Source organism: Chionomys nivalis, chromosome 5, assembly GCF_950005125.1.
Source record: "Chionomys nivalis chromosome 5, mChiNiv1.1, whole genome shotgun sequence".
In the NCBI taxonomy this organism is placed as follows: Eukaryota; Metazoa; Chordata; class Mammalia; order Rodentia; family Cricetidae; genus Chionomys; species Chionomys nivalis.
The window spans coordinates 112,609,913-112,635,680 of NC_080090.1; the positions used below are offsets into that span (position 1 = coordinate 112,609,913).

Below are 25,768 nucleotides of genomic sequence, written 5' to 3' on the forward strand. Positions count from 1 at the left end.
TAGGCCACCTCAGTGCACAATGAGTTTGACAAAATGCTATGCAGTCATTTTATCTTGAGAATCACATTGGTTTGCAAAGGAAACAAAGCTATAGAGAATGTTGACCATAAAAAATCTATTGATGAATTAGACATGAACACAGTAAGTTCATTGGACAATTATATTGATACTATTTCCCTATTTTCAAAAAAATTTCTGTAAGGCATATTATAGACACATCTATCTGTATCCAACAGAATCCAACTGTTCAATCTTGTACACAAAATAATTTAAATTATTCTGGTGTAATATTTCGGGCTTAAAAAATAATGATTATTAAGAACATAATATAATTGAAATACTAGAGCAAATGTATTATAGTTGTCTACAAAATGATTGATACTCATTAACAGTTTAGAGTTGTCAAAGACGTCATGTGTTGACTTTTTATGTGTGGTTAATTTTTCACTGAATGTCTAGCGTGTTTTAAATTCCACAGTTACAATGACAAAATGTATATACCTGTGTATTAAGGTTAGCAATCATTTTATCTACTTTTAAAATCCTTTATTTAAACAAGACAGCATACAATTTTCAGGTATCTTTTCTTCATTAATATTTTCTCAAGAGTCATGATGTGTTCAGTTATTAGCCTTTTCTCATATCTATGTTCTAGTTGCTCTGATCAATCTGCAATATTTTTGTGTAGATGAGAAAAAATCATCAAGAGACAATACAAGTAATTGAATAAGACTTTTTACAGAGCACACTGTGCTTCAGAAGAAGGCCAAGCGCTTCTTCTACATTCTGATTCCATTTTAAATTCTCCATCATTAATTAGTCGCAATAGGCCTTTCATCTCAGTTTCACAGTAAAAGTGGCCATATTACTCCTAAGAAATTGCCAAAATCCTAAATGTAAGACTTGGAGAAAAATACCTCAGACTTTGTGATGTTATTTATTCCAGTCTTTTAATTTTGTACATACAGAAAATGAAATTACAGAGGTACCTAAAGTTGTAAAGTAAGACTACAGTTTTCTGGCCCCATTATTATTAAGCCCTCTTTCTCTACGTTCAGTGGATACCCTTGATTAATTTAAATCCACTTCAGTTTCAATCCAGTATTTGGTTTACCAAAAATAATGTCTTTTGATAGTAATTAAGCTTCCACCAGCAAGTATTCATCCATGTGACTGCTTTTGATTCATGAGTGTGTGGTGCCCTGACACCAAATCTCCCTTTTTAGAAAGTTTTCTTTTAGGATAAAAGGTATCTAAATAATTTTACTATTGATAACATTGAAATAAAAGATAATGTCAGTTCACTAACAACCTTCTATGTTCCAATAATTCTTCAAAAACAGAAAATAATGATGACAATAACTCTACTAGCTATTTTTATCCACCTCTGAACATGCGAAGAATTATGCTTACCAGTTTATAATTTTTTATATTAATCCAGATGCTATTGTTATTATTATAAAAGGCAATTATTTTCATCATGTAGGCTAACATGCTTGAGGCTTTAACTCAGAGCTTATCTAGTTTCTTCTAATTTTTGTTATCAATTACCTTGTAACATAAACTTTTAAGCTTAATTATGCATTGTTGTTTAATATGGATGTATCAGAGGGAAACACCCTTACCATCCAAGTTCTGAATTCCAAAAATAATTTGCTGTTAATGTTTATTTATTTTAAAAGTTGGATATATTTTCATGATGAAATAATGTCACAAAACTCTCTTAGACATATCATAATCTATGTAATATAATTTGGTTACCATGCATTTATTTTTTTTGTCCTAAGGAGAAATCTAGTTTTAATAAAAATGTAATTCCTTTGAAGAAATGAGAGCTGAGAAACTGGAACTCTTCCTTATTTTGTACCCATATGACTACTATGATCACAACATCATCCTGGTGCCCAGAAATCCCATCTGCTGCTAGCTTCTGGAAAGGCAGACTTGCTTTGTATCTGCTTACCCACTCTCACTGCACACTTGTGCATTCATGAATATTCCTGCTAATCCACTATGTTTGAAACACATAGTAAGTCACAGAGTAGTTTTAGCCTTCCTGCCTCACTGTATTTTTGTACCTTATTTCACCCATCCTCTTTTTCCCCTCTGGTTTCTATGTAACTTTGCCTTCAGTCACAGGATTTGGGGACCTTGAATTTGCTGCAGACTATAGGTCCTATAGTTAATAGAAATATCCAATTTTGTTGGTTACCAGAATGCATTTTTTCTATCATTCTGAAATACTCTATGGGATACCAAAACTTTATAGAAATATATTTTTAAAGTTATATGATAGTTTTTACAGAGCTAATGGTCAGTTGGATTTGTTTCTTCTTCAATTTGTGAACTGGTTTACTGTCTAAAGTATTTGTCTATTGAGTGATATACATGTTTGTTATCGAGTATATTGTAAAAAAATATGAAAGATAGAAAAATTTCTAAGGATAACACTGTTTTTGCTTTAATATATAGGGAACTTTTGGCTTTATATTATTGATATGTTATGTACTCTCAAAACACTCATACACACAACATACACACACTTATACCCAAAGAGAGAGAAAGAAAGAGAGAGGGTGGGGAGAGCCTTCTATATTTATAGAAAGCAAAGTTAATTTGCAGAGTACAACACAGTGATTTAAGTGAGACTCTTATAATAAAGTCTTATCCCTCTGTGTTTTGGGGGTGTATAAGGAAGTATGTTTTGTAACTAATTTTGTAACTCTTGCATTATTAGGGTTTCGCACCTGCAGTAAATAGAGACCAGAGTAAGGTTTTTTTTCTGATGCCGTTCCTGAGCTGGTTGCAAGCCAAAAATCAATAAGTTTCACAAATATAGCTGCTTTCTTTCCTATTTATTGTGCATTATGAGTCAATTCTTTTTCTCCTTATGGAGGAAGGCCACTATTCAGAAATCATAAAATAAAAGCATTTAATAAAGATTCATGGAGTATCAAATGACTAAGTGGAATAGCATACCGACCATGTTGCACAGTGCACATGATAAGTTTGAAGGGCAGAAAATGGAAGGCACTAAGCTTTTCAGGTGATCACAATCAAATCAGAACAAATCAAAACAGCTGGTGTTCTGTGACTCAGAATCAATCAGTCAGTTTGAATCACCATGTATTTTATTTCTCTTTACTGTTTCACTGGAGAGATTTAAGATGACATATAGACTTCCCATTTGCTTGAACCCCTGCTCTGAGATAATTAGTTTTTACATACTAATAATAATGAATGTAAAAAATCTATAAAGAGGCTAACTTTAAAATCATGTTTTAAAACAACATTCTACATTTATTTGTGTAGAGTAAATCATATGAACAATGCAATGCCTTAGAAGAATCATGGAAATTGTGCTGTGGAACAAAGATAATTCTACAAATGGCAGAATTAGGTAATTTATAAACGTGGATGCTATTATTGTAATTTTCTGTGTATGTATTAATATTTTAGTGATAATTCAAATGCTATTTGGGGGAATTCAGTATAGTTAACAACTGAATTTTCAGCAATATTACATGTTCTAGTTTCTGACACAATCTTCTGTCTTTGTTCTAGGTACCTATTACACCATTCCTTGGCAAGGGCTACTCAGCACTGCTTACCTCTTCCAGTGCAACACTCTACAGATTATTTTCTCTGGATTCCGAGCTGACACACTGCTGGAGGCAAAAGCTACGAGGCCAACTAGAACTGTGCCTTTTCTCTTCTCAAGATTTTTTTCTTACACAGCAGAAAGAAAGAAAAAAAGATGAAGCTGGGCAAAGTAGAGTTGTGCCATTTTCTACAGCTTGTAGGTCTCTTCCTATGTTTCTCTGGGACGAGTCAAGCTGAACCGCCAAGGTCCAGATCCAAGCTATATTTTCAGTCAGGGAGGTCCCGAACGAAGCGCAGCTGGGTATGGAATCAGTTCTTCGTGCTGGAAGAATACATGGGCTCAGATCCCCTCTATGTAGGCAAGGTAGGGAATTTGGCCTTTCAAAGTTCAAAATGGTTACTGTCAATACCTGTGATTGGATGAAGTGTTGCCCATTTGTTTTTAGTGAAAGAGTTTATGATATTTCTTTCATTAACTACTGTGTCAGGTGGGATAGTGAGGACATAGCTTAAGGAGTGGTACTTTTGTTTTAAATCTTAGAGGCCTGGTTTACCACTATTGGAACGTGCTGTTAAGCTCTTATTACCATAAATAGAATAAGATGACCCACTAAAGATGAAGTGATATACTTCTTCGACCAGTTAATATTGAAAGGTTTTTGCCAGTGTATAATTATTGGATACGATGAGTTTCAGTATGAAATTTTCATTCATGTATATAATGAATTTTGACCATATTCAAAGCCACATCTAGTACTCTCAAGAAATTCCTTCTTCCTACTTTCATTGATATTCTTTGCTTTCCTAGCTAGTCCCCCAACTACTTTCATGGTTGTTGTTTGCTGTGGGGTTTTTTTTTGTTGTTGTTTATTTATTTGCTTTGCTTTGCTTTGCTTTGTTTTATTGTTGTAATCCACTAAGTTTCATCAGGGTTACCCACAAGAGCATGGTTGAGAAGTTGTAGAGTTAATTTACAAGAGTATCCTCAATTTACCAGTATCTATCCCGTGGAAGAAAACACCTACTCCTCTCTCGAAACATTTCAGTTGATTCTCTAGTAGCTAGTTTTGTGATATCTTATCAATTATGTCTACATTCATACTTATGCAGCTTTACCCATTCTTAGCATTACAAATTGTAATATGAAATATTTTGGCTCCATTGTTTCAATTATAAGCAGTTCAAATCCAAGTTTTTAGTTATCTTCTTTTCATAAAACTACTACTTTTTTTTGCTTTTCAGGATGTCCCTTTTTTGTTAAATATGAGCATGAATCAAATTCAATTTGAGATGCTATTAGACAAATGATCAACAGTTCATGGTATTTGTATTGCTGCAGATTTTGTTTTTAATTTTCATTTTTTTTTTGTCAAATGTTTCTTTGTCAAATGTTTTTTTGTCAAATGTTCAGTGACCTAAAGGGCATATTACTAGAACATGGCCTGATGCTCACTTTTCTTAGATCTTCTTCTCAGGTGATAGGCTTTTTATAGTTTAAGATGTCCTAAGTTGCTCAGTGTGGCAGTCAGCCCTAGTAAATATTCTGAATAGGATAGATCAGTAACTAAACTAAACAGCTGTATATCTTCCTCCAATCTCACTAGTTTTAAGCATATATTACTCATAAAATGTAGCATAGTTTACTAACACAGTTACTTAGAAATCAGGACTTTTTTTCACTAGAAAAATCAAGAACGAATATTAGATATTTTATGTTGATGATTTTTTCACATGAATAAGTTAAACTATTTTTAAAAATTATTGAGTATTTGCTTAGTTCAAGGAAATGTTTTTAAATATTTCTCATTTCTTTTTAATGTTTAGGATTCTGATTGAATCTCTATGGCAAACAGAAATATGTAAATTGTTAATGTGGATCAGGACTCAGTTTAGACCAGGGACTTGCATTTTCCTTAAGTAAAAAAGTGTAGCTGGTAGGCAGGGGCACACACCTTTAATCCTAGCACTCAGGAGGCAGAGGCAGGCAGATCTCTCTGAATTCAAAGCTAGCCTGAGTGAGTTCCAGGACAACCTTCAAAGATACAGAGAAATCCAGTCTTAAAAACAAAAAAACAAAAAAAAAGTGTGTGTAAATATTAAGGAATATATATTATACTAATTCACTTGTGCAACTATTAAAATCATTATGCTTTATATGTGACGAAATTTCTTGCAATCCATTTTAACTTGCTTCCCTGCACACAAATGATACTGGCAAAATCACATACCACAAAGCAATGACACCAAACAATGATGTGAATCTGATCCCACCATGCACCAGGTGGAAGAGAGAAACTAAACCCTGAAAGAAATACTCTGAATACCTACCACCCATGCATCCAAACATAGGTCACTAATTAATAAATAAAAATGTTACCACTTGTGTATCCTAATATGGGTCACTAATCAATTAAAAATAAGGTTACCACCCATTCATCTTAAATGGTAACTAAGTAATAAATAAAAATGCTATCACCTGTGTATCCTAATACAGGCCACTAATTAACAATAAATATGTCGGAAAATTAAAAATAGTGAAAATAATAATTATAATCCAAGGTTTTGACCAAAAATCTATCATTTTATGCTATTTAACATATGAATTAAACTTTCTTTAGTCTTTATTAAATAGATCATGATATTCAAATCATTTCCAAACAGAATGTGTTCCGCAAAAATATATTATGACCATGTTTAGATACTGTTAGAAACAACAAAAATATTCCTCATACCTTTATTTAAAGCCAAATTATCAGGGCCCTAAATTGGCAACATTATAAAATTCTAAAATTATCCCTCTTTATGTCTCTTATAGTAATTCAGAAAGTAGCTGTAACACTAAACAAATCAATTTAAATTATAAAAACTCTACCAAAGAACTCCTACAGCTGATAAACACCTTTAATAATGTGGCAGGATACAAGATCAACTCCAAAAAATCAGTTGCCCTCCTATACACTAAGGATAAGAATGCAGAGAGGGAAATCAGAGAAGCATCACCTTTCATGATAGCCACAAATAGCATAAAATATCTTGGGGTAACTCTGACCAAGGAAGCGAAAGATCTATTTGACAAGAACTTTAAGTCTTTGAAGAAAGAAATTGAAGAGGACACCAGAAAATGGAAGGATCTCCCTTGCTCTTGGATTGGGAAGATCAACATAGTAAAAATGGCAATTCTACCAAAAGCAATTTATAGATTCAATGCAATCCCCATCAAAATTCCATCAAAATTCTTCACAGACCTTGAGAGGACAATAATCAACTTTATATGGAAAAACAAAATTTTTGAAAGAAGTCACATGTCAAAAATTTTAAATTCATTTCAACTAAAATTAGAAAAGTGTTAATAAAATTTAACAAGAATCCATTAATTTGGCTCTTTCTATTTATAAGTATAACATCCTTTGCTTGAGGCTATAATTGGACATAATATTTTTGAAAATGTTCATTAGATTTTCAGCAAATACAAAGACTATATCTCATAAACAATATATCTTACAACTATTTACATGGCAATCAAATTACATCAGTAATCATAATAATCTAAAAAATATTTAGATTTTAGGGAGGACATTTGTAAGTCATATGCAAATACAGGAGGTCTTAAGCATCTTTGGATTTTGCTATCTATGGGAAAATCTATCAAGTTCATTTAAAATATTATTTAATTACAATACACTTATTTTACATATTTTAGTACCAGCTACATATTCCGTAATTTGGTTTTGGCTGTGGTAATTGGATGTTCTCAGAGCACTTTTGAATGTTTTGATTAAATTTTTTCATAGAGTGATTGAAATTCTTCAGGCATGTTTCAGATAGAGCAGGTGTTTGTCTACAAACTAGAGAAGCATCTCCTGAGCTGTTGACAAATAAAAAGAAAAGATAGTTAGATTCATGTGTGATGAAGAAGTGTGGCCAGGAAATTCTCGTTTCTAGTTTGACTAGATTTCCTCCCTTCTGAAGGATGAACTCAGAGGGCAATTATTCAAAATGGTGCTGTCTTACTGGAACTGTAATTAAAGTACCAGAAACAAAGTGATTATTAACATTATCCTAGAAAGCGTTGTATATAAACACTGTACAATTATCTGATAAGAAAAATTCCTTTCGCATCTTGGTTTAGAATGTTTCCTTAGTTAAAATGCTGACATATTTTAAGGTACTTAGCCTGAAACACACAAACAAAATTTGGCCCATACATGTGTAATTTTCTACAGATGTGAGTTTGAAAGATTTGTGATGATCACTAGTAGAATTAGTCAAACCATGTTCAAATTAGATTTTTCTGATTTGTGAGTCATTTAAGGGTCCACATTGGAGTCGAATATGTATGGACAGATTACATATTCTGCATTTAGTTCTCTCAGATGAAGAATAAATGGGAAAAAAGCATCCACTTTCCCTATATCATATTCAAGAATCTTCATTCTGAGTTGCACATTTTTCTTATTTCTGGCATAGTTTACATAATATTCTGAATTGAATCATCACAGAGTTGTTACACCTTGCTTATTCAAGAAAAGCAGAGATTGGTAAGGTCCAGGCAAATAGATTAATTTTAATTATAAACCAGAACATAAATCCTACAAAATATTAATAAAATATAGTATAAAATATCAATAAATATATATTATTACACTGGTATGGATTCATTTACAAAACTAAAGCCATACATAGAGTCTGTAAGGAAATATTTATACTAAAATAGGAAAGGGTCTCATATACATAAACTTGAATTTGTAATTTTTCTAAGGATAGCATCAAAGTCTGGGATATAATTTAAGGCTTGATTTTCACAGTTAACCTCAGAATTTATTACAGAGGCTAATTTTCAATATGCTTGAGCATGATAACCCCTAAAAGTAGACATTTATCTGTGATGGAGCAGCTATGATTAGCAAATTTTGTAGATGAGTTTAACAGTATAATGGTCCAAAACAAGAACATTTTCCCACTGATTAGGTCATTTGTGGTAAATATGAGAAAATATCATGACAAAAATATATTTGACTAAGGTCTCAGGGCTTTGATAAGAGGACAGTGTTCACTATACTTCAGAAAAATATTTTATAGTGTGTATGTGTCTGATCAAAAGGTGTATGTGAATAACTTATGTCCTGAATACACACACACACACACACACCAGCACATAGGTATATAATATACATATGTATATATAAATATATATTATTTAAATGTTAGAGCTGGTTAGGGATTAAAATTCCTTAACCCTTCTTTCCTGAACAGAGAATTCTTCATTATGCATTCCTAATGATTGGTTGACCATTCTCTGCCTCATTTTTTAAGCATGTATAGGAGTTGTGAAAGCAATAATTTCAGAGGCATGTTATCTGTGTTTGTACATTTACTCTGACACTTCCAAATGTGATTTTGAGTGAGTACATCCCATGTTCCTCTTTTTGGGTCTGGGATACCTCACTCAGGATAGTGTTTTCTATTTCCATCCATTTGCACGCAAAATTCGAGAAGTCATTGTTTTTTACCGCTGAGTAGTACTCTAATATGTATATATTCCACACTTTCTTCATCCATTCCTCCATTGAAGGGCATCTAGGTTGTTTCCAGGTTTTGGCTATTACAAACAATGCTGCTATGAACATAGTTGAACAGATACTTTTGTCATTTGATGGGGCATCTCTTGGGTATATTCCCAATAGTGGTATTACTGGATCTTGGGGTAGGTTGATCCCAAATTTCTTGAGAAATCGCCACACTGATTTCCAAAGTGGTTGCACAAGTTTGCATTCCCACCAGCAATGAATGAGTGTACCCCTTTCTCCACACCCTCTCCAGCAAAGGCTATCATTGGTGTTTTTGATTTTAGCCATTCTGACAGGTGTAAGATGGTATCTTAAAGTTGTTTTAATTTGCATTTCCCTTATCGCTAAGGAGGTTGAGCATGACCTTAAGTGTCTTTTGGCCATTTGAATTTCTTCTGTTGAGAATTCTCTGTTCAGTTCAGTGCCCCATTTTTTTTATTGGGTTAATTATCATTTTAAAGTCTAGTTTCTTGAGTTCTTTATATATTTTGGAGATCAGACCTTTGTCTGTTGCAGGGTTGGTGAAGATCTTCTCCCAGTCAGTGGGTTGCCTTTTTGTCTTAGTGACAGTGTCCTTTGCTTTACAGAAGCTACTCAGTTTCAGGAGGTCCCATTTATTCAATGTTGTCCTTAATGTCTGTGCTGCTGGGGATAAACGTTCCCCTTTTATAAAAATAGGTAAATGATGCTAACCTCATAGGACTATTGTAAATACAAAAAGAATCAATGTTAAATCATACAATGAAGTTTCCAAAGGAGTAAGTGTATTTTTATAAATTAGCAAGCTTCATGAAGAGATTGTGTTTGACACAGGTCTAGGATCTATTCGCCCTCTGTAGCTAAGATAGGAGCTCAGAAAAGTCCATGGTCCTTTGTGTGCTGCTTGGAGTAAAGACTGACCTTTATGAAAACTCTTTGTTTTAGGAATTTGAATTAAAATATTCAAAGTAAATTATTGGGTTCTGATCTAAACTAAAACATTTGCTAAAATTAATTGTTTGTCACATTTAACATGTGACATGGTTTTGAGAACTGTCTTCAAACTTAGATGTGTTTGTTTCTTGTTCCCTGAAAATATGACAGACTGGACCAAGTTCCAAGAAATGTTATCTATTCTACATGCCATTCAAATTTAGGCATCAAGACTCTTTACTGATAATAATACTTATGGTAAATTATCTCCTTTGAATAATAACTTGAGCTGAAATTATGTTAGTTTTTCTATTATTATTAACTTTAATCCAATAACACAAACATTGAAAAATTATAGAGTCTTTATGTGCTGAATCATACCCAAGAAATGTACAAAGAAGAATCTATAGAAAAATTAAATTCTAGCTATGAAAGCAAAAATGAGTTCTTCAACATCTTTCCTCAGAAATAATATTAATTTTAATAAGACTCTATTGTCCACTTGTCCATTATAGACTCTGTAAATTACATGCAAGATTCTATTTGCAGCCAGATATTTATTGTGCATGCCTTTAAATACAACACTTGGGAGGCAGAGGCAGAGGCAGGTAAATCTCTGTGAGTTCGAGGCTAGCTGCGTCTACAGAGTGAGATCCAGGAAAGGCTCCAAAACTCCAAGAAACTCTGTCTTGATAAACTTAAAATAAAACAAAACAAAACAACAACAACAAAAACTATTTTCTATTTACTTATAGACCCTTCATGTCTCTTGGGTCTTTCTGCCTTCTTTTCCTGTGTAATAACCAAAAAATAACCTTTTCTCCATTATATTGATTAAATTTATTCATTTATCTTATATTCTTCTCCTTCCTCTCTTCTCCTCCCATTCAATCTCCCATTTCCCTTCCCTGCACCCCCATCTACTCCTCTTCTGTTTCTGTTAGAAGTAGGCAGATCTCCCATGGTTGTCAACAAAGCATGATATCATGTTTTGATAGTGAGGTAGGACTAAGCTGCTCCCCTTGTATTAAGTCTAGCCAAGGCAACTCAGTGTGTAGAATAGTTTCCTGGAAGTCAGCAAAACATTAGGGACATGCCTTGCTTCTGCCACAAGGTGTCTCACAAGTAGATCAAGCTACACATCTGTAGTGCGTAAGTTGAATGCCTAGATCACTCCTATGTATGCTCCCTAGCTGTTGGTCCAGAGTCTATGAGCTCCACAGAGTCCAAGTAACTTGTTTATGTGGGTTTCATTGTGATGACCTTAAGCCCCTGTCTCCTACAATCCTTCTCTTCAACATGATTCTGAGAGTTCATCCAAGTGCTTGGTTTTAGATCTCTGAATCTGTTTCCATTAATCACTTGATGAAGGCTCTCTGATGACAATTGGGATAGTCACCAATCTGATATTAGGAGGTAGCAGTTAAGGTACCCATTCCACAATTGCTATGAGTCTTACCTGCGGTCATCCGTGTAGATTTGTAGGAGGTTCTTTTGAATTAGGTTTCTTCCTGATTCCAAAATGTGATGTCTCTTTCTTTACTCTCCCCCTCCATCTGTTCTCTTAACCCAATCCCTCATGTTCCCATCCTGCTATGCCTCCCCTACCAGTCTACCCAAAAAAATCTCTTCTATTTTCTGTTTTCAGGGAAATCCATGTATTCCTGTCATCCTTTGTGGCCTCCTTGTTATCTTGCCTCTTTGGGAATGTAGATTCTCGCATGGTTATCTTTTAATTATAGCTGATATTCACTTATGAATGAGTACATACTATGTTTGTCATGGGAACTGGATTACCTCACTCAGGATGTTGTTTTCCTAGTTTTTATTTTGACTTCAAATTTTGTGATGTCATTGTTTGTCACAGTTGCGTAAAACTTCTTTGTTTAAATGTACCACATTTTCTTCATTCATTCTTCACTTGAGGGGGACGTGTGCTCTCCTCCAGGTAGAAATTGTTGTTATCTTATGTTATTAATATGTTACAGGCCATCAGGGTTAGGATTCTGCCTTCCCCATGTTGCAACTAGAAAAGTTTCTCCATGTCTGGAATTGCAGTGTTTAAAGCACTCCCAAGACCCTGAGCATTATATGACTCACAGATAAAGGATCATGTAGATTAAATGTGAAGCCCAGGATACAGGGAGATCTGAACTGGACTGTGGTTATATCACCTAAACATGTATGATCACTAAGTTATTTTATATACTTCCTATAGAATCCTCCCTCTTAAAAAAAAAAAAAAAACTGTTCACACATCAAATAGAAGAAAATACTGTTAAAATGGGAGCCACGGAGAGATTTGAATGCACCTGTCATTGTACAAATAATCAATACTTATATATCTTCTGTCTCACTGAGGAACACAGAAAGAAGACTTACCTCTTTGTATGGTCAATGTAGCAAAGAACGGAAAGTATGGATTGTACCTGAAGAACATTGAGCTTTAGAAAATTTGGAGTTTTATACTTTATGACTTACTCTTTTCTCTACAGAATTGGACAATCTGTATTTTGTATAGACATCATTGGATATGTTATATAACTAAGAAATTATATATAACAATAAATCCATAGATTACTCTATAACATTGGGAAGGACTGTACCCTGTTATAGCTATTCATAAAAACAAACAATATGATTAATAATTATTTTATACATTAATTAAAAAATTTTCACTCTCCCTCTACAGCTTATCCACACCTGTCCACCAGTCCACCTGCAAAATATGTTCTATTTATTCCTTACCAGGGAGATCCAAGGTTTCCACCTACAGCTTGACTCTTTACCTAACTTCCCTGTATGTGTGGACTGTAGCTTGATTAAAATTTTCTTTTTCTTTTCTATCTTTTTTTTTCCCCTTTGAGACAGGGTTTCTCTGTAACTTTGAAGCCTCTCCTGGAACTAGTTTTGTAGACCAGGCTGACCTGACACACAGAGATCTGCCTATCTCTGATTCTCGAGTGATGGGATTAATGATATATGCTACCACCGCCTGGCTCTATTATAACTTTCTTAATAACTAATTTCATTTATATATGACATTTGATTTTCTCGGTCTGTGTCACCTCACTTAGGATGATTATTTTCTGGTTGTATTCATTCACCAGCAAATTTTATAATGTCATTTTTTTTGTAAGCGCTGGAGAATATGCCATTGTATAAATGTATCACATTTTCCTTATCTATTTTCCAGTAGAGGGCATATGCCCTCTAGTGGGCATATGCTCAAAGAATGCTTCATCTTATCATGAAGACAGTTTATCAACTGTGGTCATTGTGTCTTTATTCACAGTAGACAGAAACTGTAAACAACATTGATTAGCATATATTTTGAACATTAGAATGACTTGAAGTTTTAAGATACATTATTCTATTCTCCTTACTATTTTCTATTCCAAGAATTCTTTGTTCTGTGCTGCCAATAAGTGAATGAGAATCTTCCTGGTTAATTTCTTAGAAAGTACAGGAATTGTAGAAATAATAATTTCAGTGTGAATTCACTTTCATGTGGGTCTGATGGATTTAATAGTAAACACTATGTAATGCAGTTTTGTTTGAACTAAGTAAGGTGTTCCATGCAAAAATATTTTATGTTATCTAAGTCAAAGGCATATATAAATTATGTGTTGCAATTGTTTGTGATAGTGAATCATAATTTTGCTCCACATTTTCTATTTTCTATATATAAGTAGATTAATATATTTTATTTTAAAGCATATTTAAGGATAATCAAACTCTCAAGGGAAAATAAGGACAGGTCCATGAAAGCTTCATCTCATTGGTACATTTCCTGAACATAAAAAGGATCTCTAAATTAATTTTTTATTTGTTTATCCTCTATTATAACAGGACAGTAATGTCATCTCTCCCTTATGAAAAAAATAGTCAAACTTTGATCAAATGTCACAGAAGCTTCTCAGTGCATAAACTATGAAGTGTTAAATAAAAGGCTTTAAAAAGGAAAATTTGTAACCTTGTTATACTGTTAAATTGGAACAGTATTTCTAGTGATAATATTTTTGACAAATAAGCATGAATAATACTTGCACAAGATCTTTTTGACAAATACATATATATATATAAAATGCTTTCTGACACCAGATAAATGGACTTGATGATTTTTTTTTTGTACTTAATACCATGTCCTAGGTCAGAGCTTCATTTATTCTGAAATTTAAATCTGAAATATTGCTTAGGTGTATAGATGCTTTAAATCATTAAATTCTGAATTCAGAAACTGTATTTGACTGAATCAGGAATCAATTGGGCAAATGATGGTGTTAAAAAAACATTTCTACTTTAAGAACCAACAGAGAAGTGACATTCTTATGTTTTAAGGAAAATAAAGTTTTAACTATCAAAATACAATTTAAATACTCATTTAAGCAAGATTCATTTCACTCATTCATTTCCAAACAGGTGTATGAATAGGATCTATGTGTTCTTCTATTATAATGACCTTACCAAATTATAGAAATAACAATAGCTTGTGAGTCAAGCTCACAAAACTATTTCCAAAGGTTCACGAAAGTTGTCACACCTTAGTGAAGGGAACATAATAAATTTCTATTCTGAGGGGTTATGGAATGAAGTCACACATGTTCTGTTCGAGTGATGCACTTTATTATTTTGCTTGCTCTATTTCTATCTCTGTAACTTCTCATTCTACTTTATTTCATTTCTCTGTTCCAATTCTGTCTGCTTCTCTGTTCCTTTAGCCTATATATACTTTTTTTTATTTTACAGGAGCCTAAGGCAATAATAAATAAATTGCAAGAGTTACATCTCATTGAACAAAAACACATTCCTTTGGTTGACCAATAAGGGCTGATCCCTTTACCTTGACAATACAAAGCTTTAAGATTTTTTGAGTAACATTGTGACTGGACGGTGTGCACACAGTGCCAAGTGAGATAAACTTTGAGAGTCTTTTCTCAACTAGACTTCGTAGGCCAAGAATTGTCATGAATATTTTTAGGCTGTTTTTTTTTTTTAATGAAATAACCTTGATTAACACCTGGGACTCAGACCTTGTGCATAAATGTAAAGTTTTTAATGAAAGATCCAATTTCAAAATTCTTTAGTCTAGTTTGAACTTGCTCTGAGGGAAAAATGAGCTAATCATATGCAGTTTCACTTAGACTGAGGAGAAATTGTAATTTTCTTAAGTTAGCCTGAGAAAAGGGGAAAATTCAGGGTTTAAGTGTCTTACACCCTTGTAGAACAATAGTTCTATCTATGAAGCATGTCCTATTACATCTCAGAAAATTAGGAAACAACTTACCTCAAGACCCAGCAATACCACTTTTGCTCAATCATACAAAAGGACATGTGCTCAACTAAGTTCATAGCAGCATTATTTGCCATAGCAAAAATTTGAAAGCAATCTAAATGTCCCCCAACCAAAAAATAGATAGAAAGTGTGATAAATTTATTCAATGAAATACTACCGAATGAAGAGAAATGATGACATCTTGAAATTTGAAGGCAAATGGATGGATCTACTATACATCATATTGAGTGAGGTAACCCCGACTCCAAAAGACAAATATAATATGTACTCACTTATAACTGGTTTTTAGATATAAGGCAAAGTAAAACAAACCTACAATTCACAATCCTAGAGAACATGGACAACCAAGAGGATTCTAACATAGACATAACAAGGATTTAATCTACATGGGAAGTAGAAAAAGTCAAGATCTTCTGAGTAATTTGGGAGCATTGGGATTATGGGAGAGGGTACAAGGGCAGGAGGGAGGAAGTGAAGGGAATGGAGAAAAATATATAGCTCAATAAAAACAGTAAAAATAATATACAGTTTACTGAAAATTAATCTTCCTGACCATTTACAGATATATGAGTGCCCAGTAGAAAGAATATTTTCATGAGAGAAACACACAAGAAGTGGGAAAACATCCAAAGCTATTTTCAGGGAAGACATGAAATGACTCAGAAGAGAAATTACAGACAGAAACAAATATCTACAGCCAGTGACCCCATGGGCATTCCAAGTATGGCTCCACTTGCTTGGCCTCTAGCATACTAGTTGTCACCTGCTGTATATGCCCATTGCCTCCACCATAGAAGTAGTACAGTATCTATAAGGAAAAATATTGCAGGGGTTCTGAGGAATGCCTCACAAAGACAGTATATTATGTTTCACAACATAATTAATCCAACACAAAGAAAATGAAAAATTATTTTCCCTTTCTTCATAAATCAATGAACTGAAACTAAAGAAGCTAAATTAAGTCATCCAAAAGGAAAGAATTGTTAGAAAGTGGGCAGGATTTGCTGGAGAATATAGGATATTTCTAATTTGCTTTTCTGTTGTTGTGGTAAATCATGACATCTTAGGAGAAAAGGATTTACTTCATCTTTCAGGTTATGCTGAATCACTCAGGAGACCTAGGCAGGAACTCAAAGCAGAACCCTGAGGCAGATTTTGTGAAGGAGTGATGCTTACTTACTGGCTTGCTCCATCTAGTTTGCTCAGCTTAACTTTCTTATATAGCCAAGACAACCTTCTGATTTCACTACCCACAGAATCAAGTAACAACAAAATACCTCACAGACATGCCTAAGCATTCATCTGATCCAAGCAATTCTCATCACTGTTCCCTCTTTGTTGTGACACTAGGTTTGTGTGAAGTTGGCAGCTGAGCTAATGATGATAAAGATTAAGATAAAAATGGTATTATGCTTTTTATGCAGAAATTGTATCCCTGTTGATTATGTGTAATATGTAAAATACATGAGTATTATGACAATGCTAGAGGAAATTATTATGAACCCTATACAAATCCTCACAGTATACTTTATATCTGACTTTCACAATTATTAGTCAATATAAGGAAGGCAATACTGTAGCTCTAATATAAGGATATCCATCAATGTGAATAAATTGTTTCATCCACCCAAACAAGAAGAGAGGGAACTTCCCAGCTCACAGAAAATTCACAGGGTAAAATGAAATAATGTCTTTCCCCACTTACTCTCTGTCAGTCACAAAGTAAACAGTTCTAATAAGAATACAAAACCCACCACTATGTACTACATGAGTTTACCTATTATCTAGTCAAGGATAACTCAACAAGAATCTGCAGGATGTAATGTTTCAAAGTATCATCTTTGTCAGCATTGTAATAGTGTCAGTTTATGCAATCTAAGACAAGTTTTGAATTATTTGTTTCAGCTTCATATTACATCATTGAGTGAAGCAATCGTCCTTTAAATTATTTTAGTGAATATATTTCACAGAGTCAGTAAGTTTACAAAATTAAAAAAAGTCATCATGCTCAAATAACTATCACTGTCGTTGTTTCCAAGCACTAGTGTCCCAGTACTGTTTCACAAGCACTATATCATGAATTCTTCCATATTTTATAAAATGAAGTTCTATAATCAAAACCAAAATGTGAATAATTTTACAAAAGGAACCTCTTATTTTTATTTCAAGGTAAATATACTCTACTAGCTTTATGTATTTTTCTGTTAAGCAATCAAATCAAATGTAACTTGGTGGTAAAAAAAAATACAAATAAAAATGTTTATCTCGGCTTTTGATCACCAAGGGAAAGCTGAGAAGAAAAACAAGCAGGGATATGAAGTAGGAAGTATGAACAATGACTGTTTGCTGGCTTGCTCACAAGATCATGATTAGCTAGCTTTTTTACTTTAACTTTTTTAAAATCACGTTTATGCCTGTTTGCCTGTGTAGGGGATACAGACACATAATTTTAGTTGCCCAGATGGGCTACAAGAAGGTGTTGGCTATCCTAGATATACATATAGCTGTGAGCTACCTGACACGGTTACTGAGAATGGAACTTGGACCTTCGTTCTGCCAGCAAATATTGCATTTTAATGACTGAACCATCTCTCCACTTGGTTAGCTATCTTTTTGTACAGCCTAACCACAAGTTCCTGGGAATGGTGCTGTATGTAGTGGGTTGTCCCTAAAGACAATCTGTCACAGACATGCCCACAAACCAATCCTATTTTGGCAGTTTTTTACCTGTGCTATATCAAGTTGACCGTCAAAGCTAACTAGAACCCATGCCATCTTTCATTATTTTTTCTATTCTACTACCAGAATTGGTGTAAATCTTTGAATGAATTCTTGATTAGTTTTTATGTTCTAAGAGACCCAATATTAAGAAGGTTCTCTGATGGTGGTTATGCATGCCTTTAATCCCAGCACTTAGGAGGCAGAAGCAGGCAGATCTCTGGGTTATAGGACAGCATGGTAATCAGGACAGCACAGAGAAACCCTGTCTTGAAAAACCAAACAACAAACAAACAAACAAAAACAAAACAACTACAAAAGAAAGTTCTAACATTTATGAAAATACAAGGTCAGAATTACCCAAATTGAGACTGATGTCCTCCTTAAATGTAATAGGTCTGCTAAATGTAATAGGACCTCTTTGTCTCACCTAAATTCCAACCTTTTAACAGAGTCAAATAAGAGAATTTTCTCTCTCAAGTTTCTGAAACTTACCCTGCTCCACTAGTCATGTGTTCATCTTCAGTGGAGTCCCATCTTTACTTGGTCCCCACTAATACTTAATAGTACTCAACAATTAAAAAGTCTACAAAATAAATGTGATTCATCATCCAGAATGTTTCGGGATATAGAAAAGAATCTTTCATTGATTTAGAGGGAGTTCATTGGTATACCTGAAATTTTATTTTCACAGTCATAATTGTGCATACTTATGAGGCATGGTGTAATATCTCAATAGGTCTACATAAGTAAATGAAGTAGCAAGTATAATTGTATTTTTCTGAGGCAGGCAAGACAGATAAATGGGATAATGAGGACAAAAGACATCTAGATATGAAGAATAAGTTTGATGGAAAGGAAGGTTATAATTAATTATATTTTACCAAGCTTGGTATTTATTAAGTCTTATGACAAGACATTGTCCAGTTTGGCAGAGAAATTACACTGAATTCTGAGGAAGAAAGACTTGATGTTTATTTGCATGAGTTTATGCTATTTTGCCTTTTCCCTACTTTTACACACTTCAGAATATATTATAAATAAACTATACTTGTGTGCATATGTATTTTGTTGCCATTTAGTAAGTAATAAAATCATGATTAATAAAAGAAACACTGGTAATAGCAAAACTACAATAACACCTAAATCTTACTTAGAGAAGATCAGAAGTATAATATGACCATGCATAAAATATATAAAATCTTATGCAGACTTTGTAAGGTAACTACGTGTTCCCTAAGAATTTATGTACTTATATGTTTTTCTGTACATCCTGAATTATTGTACTTGAAAGAAAATAATATATAAATAACATTTTTGCCCTTTGAAGGGATTGTGTTATAAGAAAGAAGAGAATACAATGTAATTTATGCAGTCCAAACTTAGAAAGCTTATTTATTTGGGGGATGAGAAGACATGTGCCACAAAGCAGATGTGAGGATAAGAAGACAACCTGAAATAACTGTTTTTCTTTTTCCATCATTTGGGTTCTAGCAATCAAATTCATGTCTTTAGGCTTGGCAGTAAGAGTCCTTACCAGCTGAGCCACTTTTCAATTCCCTACTTCAAATATTTTACTTTCACTTTTCCTTATTTTCTTACCCTTTCCCTTGTTTTCTCTTTCATAATTTTGTTTCTTATCATTTTAGTAACTAAATTACACTTAACAACGGAGTAAGCTTTTTAAAATAAGGCAAAATTTTGCTATCCGATATTGAGTTCTATTTTCTCTTAGCAATTTAATTTTTTGCGTAATATTAGTATCAAATTTGGAAGATTCATTTTGTTGGATAGGAAAGTATCTTTGTGTATTGAGTATTGACTTTTTTTTATATGATACTTATCCAGTACAGCTACTCTGGAAATTAGAGTGCCTAATCCTGAATCATAGGACATATTCATCTTTTAATTTGCTTTGGTTATCCAATTCTTAATCTGTTTTGTCTATTTCTGCATAAAGATGACATATTTAATATATAATGTAGATCTGTTAAAAATTTAACTTATAAACAAAACACAACTCATGCTTTAGCAAGCTGATTCAAATACTTATACTAGACCCTCTATGATAAATCATAGTCAGTGAACACTTCAGCACATAGGTCATTTCAAACTTCCAAACCATAAATAAGCCCCATGTAGTCAGAAATATACTGCTCAACTGACTGTCAGAAGTGTAACTATTTACAGCATGAGAGCTTAAATAAGAAGGCAGAGCTTTCTGGTTTTAGCTTTGAGGCAGTTGTGTTAAACAGGACACTAACTTTGTATTTCTTTTTTAACATCAATAAAAAGTTATTCAAAATAGCAAAACCCCAAAATAGTTAAGATTAAGTCTTTCTATATGATGGAGTAGAAATAAAATTTATGTGTTCCCCAAATACTTAAGCACTGCATTCTTAGGAAATTGCTTCTCTCAAATAAATCAATAGTAAATCCATGGATAACTGAACATAACGATGACAAATGAGGAATAAAATAGTAAAGAGATTGTAGTCATGAATAAATATTCTGAAAACTTCAAAAACATCACTGAACAACTATGGTCCTCTTTTAAATTACAAATCAGATTTTCACTTGATTATGTTCAAATATGTTACAGAAGGTTGATAAAGCAATGCAGTCCTCTATTACTCTAATACTTCTAAGTGATCATCATAACCCAACTATTTATGAATAACTAATTAAGTTAGTAGCTTATATTGATTAATCTCTGAGTGACACAAGGCTGCATTTTGAAAGTTCAGCAGCAAATACCAAACAATTCTATGAAAATCTAGAGTCCATCCATAGGCTGAAGAAGGACTCCTAGGGCAACAGTCACTGTCGAGTCTGTATAAGTATATCACATGACTCTCTATTCATCTAGCCTTTATGATGGAGTTTTTAATGGGCCAACAATGTAGTCCTAACTGAACGAAGTATCAAGACAAGACAACATAAAGGTAATGGAGTTCATACCACAGGGGTTGAGAATATTAGGCAAAATAAAAAAGTAACATGCAGGAAGTCATTCATGTGTATAAACAAGCACAGAAAAAAATATAAAGGAGAACATAGCAATAGAGAATTTTTTTTTTTTACCAGAGTTACTAGCCACCCTTGAAAAGGGTATTTTATAGTGTAACTGAAGGTGCAGGAATGAAGAGAGTGGCTGTTAAGCAAGGGAAGTCAGAGCAACAGAAACAGAACCTCTAACTTGCCTTTAGTTATTTTAAGTTAGACAATTACAATATTCACATGGTTAGGGTCCTGTGAGCAGCATACAAGAAGAAAGGAAAATGGGACTAGCTTACCACTAAGAAGACACATTTTCTATCACATCAATACCCTTCCTGTTACAGAAGTACTCTTAGATATGCCCAAAGTAAAGTACAATTAAAATATGTCATAACAAAGAAAAGTACTAGATAGTGTATCAATATTCTTAATGTACAGACATCATTCATAACCCCATTAATTCTATACCACAGAAGTCATTTTATCATTTTTTTCTGGGAAAATTCAGTAAGTTATCATAACATCAAAAAAAAGTCCTTAATCTTGAGGCTCAATCTTTAAAGCTGTAAACTTAAAAAACCACCAGAACCCATAAAACTTTCTTCATTGCCAAATAACGTGAATAAAAGTCCAGAAGTTCTTTTTGTCATATTTTAATTTTTTTTACTTTTATATGATGTAGCTATGACAAAGTTGAACAGATTAAGTGACATTTGAAATAATTTTCTATGAAATTCAATATGAAATATCTGTATTTATTTTAGAATTCATTTATATTGTCAACTCTGCTAGATTAGCAAATACCTCAGACATTAATTAGATATACCTTTGGGTATGTGTAGGCGTAGGGTTTTTCAAAGGAGAGTTAACTCAGCAAAAAGCCTGCTATGAATGTGGGTTTCACTATTCCATAGGCTAAAGTTAGAAACTACATAAAAAGCTGAGTATTGGTATTTCCCCTTTTCATTTTCCTGATCAGAGTCTTGGTCCTCATGTTTTCTTTCACTATGCCTCTCAGCCATTATGGGTGGAATGCCTCAAAACAGGAAACCCAAATAGACTTCTCCTCTGTTAAGTTGGCTTTGTAGGTATTTGTTCGAAACTCTGAAAAATGCCAATAAAACAGTTGAGTATAACATAAGATTATGCCATATGAAATATAATTTCAAAACATTTCTCAGATGAAGGAAAGAAGCAATACTACTTTCCTGGAAAAAGCTAAATGTAGAAATTATTATCTTTCATATAAATGTCATTTTAGTAAACCTATACCTCTTGAAAATAGCATAGAATTGTGCTCTTGTCTAGGTGAATACCATTCACTTAACAGCCACATTCTGTACATAAAAACAAGTTATTAGTAGATAGCATATAAAAAGTGAATTCTTAGCTATCAATTTAAGATAACCCTTCTGAATGTAGGAGAAAAACTTAAATGTGCTTCAGGAGGAAAAGTGAAAAAGACAATGAAAGAAAAACTAATGGTGTTTGTGAATCATGTGTTATTACTCATAATGTTAGTTTATAGATAATAGGATCATTCTGGAAGGAATACTCAGTTTTAATAATTGTGTTTGGAGGCCAGGCGGTGACAGGGAATGCCTTTAATCCCAGCACACAGGAGGCAGAGGAAGGTGGATCTCTGTGAGTTTGAAGTCAGCCTGGTCTCCAAGAGCTATTTATAGGACAGGCTTCAAAGATACAGAGAGACCCTGTCTCAAAAACAAACAAAAAATGTGTTCTGTTTTTTATATTGTTGAAAATAGTCATATATATTTTGGTGATACAGTAATTTTTAGTATACAAAAATCTTTCTACATAATAAAATAAAATGAAATCATTGATAAAACTGAGCTTTTCAAAACAGGGAATGCAATGTGTTATCATACAAAGAGTGAAAGAATATTCTCAGCCTGTCTCATCATACTACACTACATATTCTAAAAGATTTAGTTTAAAATTGTGTTTGGCATCACTGCAACCATGTACTATTGACACAGGCATTCAGAGTCTTTTTTTCCACAAATTCCCACGGTCTCTGTTCTGAAACATATGATAGTAGTTCCTCTAAATTAGTGCTATGCAATAATATAGCTAGATAATGAGTGTTTGCATACCGAATAGAGCATTTTTTATGTATCCTAACCCATATTTCTAACATGAATGTGCTTGGTTGTACTGTGGAGAACAAGGACAAAATATGTTTCCATACAAATACATGTCATTTTAATATATGACACTAGAATCATATTTAACCTTTAAAATGCTAACCAGATATGAATATGAGATGAGGTGTCTCAGGTTGATGCAAAATAAAATTTTGTATATTTTATGATCTTATAAATTTAAAAATTAAAACTTTATTAAATATCTAGAATTTTAATTATATTGCTTACTCTACCACCCCTGGGGCACAGAACCTCATGCATTCATGACTGATTGGAAAACCAATTCTCAAGTTATATTATCAACAAATAGCTAATGATCTAATCATTTTTAATTTACAAAATATAGATATGAAGCTAGTTTCTAAGAACACTGAGTCTAGTTATGATGTGCATTCTCAAGAGGAATAGATAATATACTTTTGGAAAGTTTGGTGAAATTTAAGATATAGCCAAATGCCAGTATTGTGATGAATAGAAAAAAATAATTGTACTACCTTTTAGCAAAAAGCGCCTTAGTAAAATAACAGCTATAAAACTTAAATTAACATATTAGAGAAGAAATAAAAAAGAGAATTTAACCATACTGCTTTCTATTTTGAATATATATATATATATATATATATATATATATATATATATAATCAGTGAGATGTTAATTAGAACATTCTCTGAAAACAGGCATGTGCAATAATAAACTTAACTACATTCATTGTGTGAATGATTTTTTTTAAGAATTTAACTGGACTCAAAAGGGTTATATGGAGAGTGTGAGTTGCACTGTATGTCCTGAGTAGACAGATGAATATACTATATTCTCAAAGTTCTTTAAACGTAGTTAAGATTCTTAGATGCGTTCTAACCAGACATTGAATCAAATTCAGTATTACCTTATGAAATAATCAATTACATTTACAGACAAATAAAACCATGAATTCCTTTATAGCACTATTTCTAAAATAATTGGGGTTTTACAGTCTAATCTGCTTAGTGTAAATCACAAGGAAAACAATGAAATCCAAGAAGAAGAGTATATGAAGAATGAGCAATAGAGACATGGTAGAATTAAAGGAGAAAGGAAAGAAGGAAAAAATTTTGTTGTTTCTGATATAATATCAATTAAAAGTTTATAAATGATCATTTTCACTGTAGAGATATGAATCATTTGTTAGTTTGCACAATAAGCACACAGGCAGTGAGTTTTCTACTGCCTCACAACCCCAAAGCCACCACCACTCTGACCAGACAATTGTATTGAGGATGCCATTTTCTAGGTAACTGTGCAATCCAGAGAAGGTAATGGGATGACAATAGGGGAAGTGGGGGAATACACATTATTATTTTTGAATATTTCTTTTTTTTATTTAAATTTTTTGATCTTAGCCATTCTGGAAGGTGTAAGATAGTATCTAAGAGTGATATTGATTTGGATGTAAATAATAACAAATGATGTTGATCAGTTCCTTAAATGTCTTTTGGTCATTTAAGATTCTTCTCTTGAGAATTCTGTTTAGATATGTAACTGATTTTTTTTAGCACCATTATTTGGTATTTTTATAACTAGCTTCTTGAGATCTTTGTTTATTTTGGACATTATCTCTGTCAAATACAAGGTTGGTGAAGATAGTTTCCCATTCTGTAGACTGCCAATTTTCCTTACTAACCATGTTCTTTGCCTAACAGAAGCTTTTAAATTTCAAAAGGCTCCATTTATTAATTGTTGCTCTCAGTGTCTGTGCTAATGCCCTTATATTTAAGAATGTGTCTCATGTGCCATGCATTTTAGGCTATTTATTACTCTATCTTCTATCAGGTTCAATATAACTGGATTTATATTGATATCTTTAATTTACTTGGACTTCAGTTTTGTGCTTGAAAATAGATATGGAACAATTTGTATTCTTCTATGTGTTGATATCCAGTTATGCCAGCACCACTTGTTAAAGATGTTTTCTTTTTTCCATTGTACAATTTTGTTTTCTTTGTCAAAAACTGGGTGTTCATAGCTGTCTGGAATAATATCAGCATTTTGTTCATTTCCCCCCACTCTCCTCCCTTTCTCCCTCTCCCTCTACCATGACCCCTGTGATTCCAGTTTACTCAGAAGATCTTATCTTTTCGCCTTTTAAAGCAGAGCCATGTATATCTGTCTTAGGGTCCTCTTTGTTGTTTAGGTTGCCTGGGGTCGTGGACTGTAGGTTGGTTTTTCTTTGCTTTACCCGTAGAAGCCACGTAAGAGTGAGTACACACAATATTTGTCTTTCTGGGACTGGGTTGCATAAATCAATATTTTTTTCTAGGTTCATCCATTTTCATGAAAATTTCAAGATGTCATCATTTTTTTATCACTGTGTAGTAGTCCATTGTGTAAATATACATTTTCTTTATTCATTCTTTTGTTGAGGGGCATCCAGCTTGCTTCCAGCTTCTTGCTTTTATGAATAATGCTGTTATGAACATAGTTAAGGACATGTTCTTGTGGTATAATTGAGCATCCTTTGGGTATT

General features: G+C 33.1%; 1 protein-coding gene across 2 annotated transcripts in view; it reads left to right on the forward strand.

Annotated features, from left to right (window-relative positions):
• Window positions 1–25,768, forward strand: part of Cdh7 (cadherin 7) — a 159,769-nt gene that overhangs the window by 7,044 nt on the left and 126,957 nt on the right. For both annotated transcript variants that reach the window (XM_057770275.1, XM_057770276.1), the window contains exon 2: window positions 3,565–3,967. In XM_057770275.1, the coding sequence (XP_057626258.1) occupies window positions 3,758–3,967 (210 nt within the window). In that variant the 5' untranslated portion in view covers window positions 3,565–3,757. The remainder of the gene's footprint in view (window positions 1–3,564; window positions 3,968–25,768) is intronic.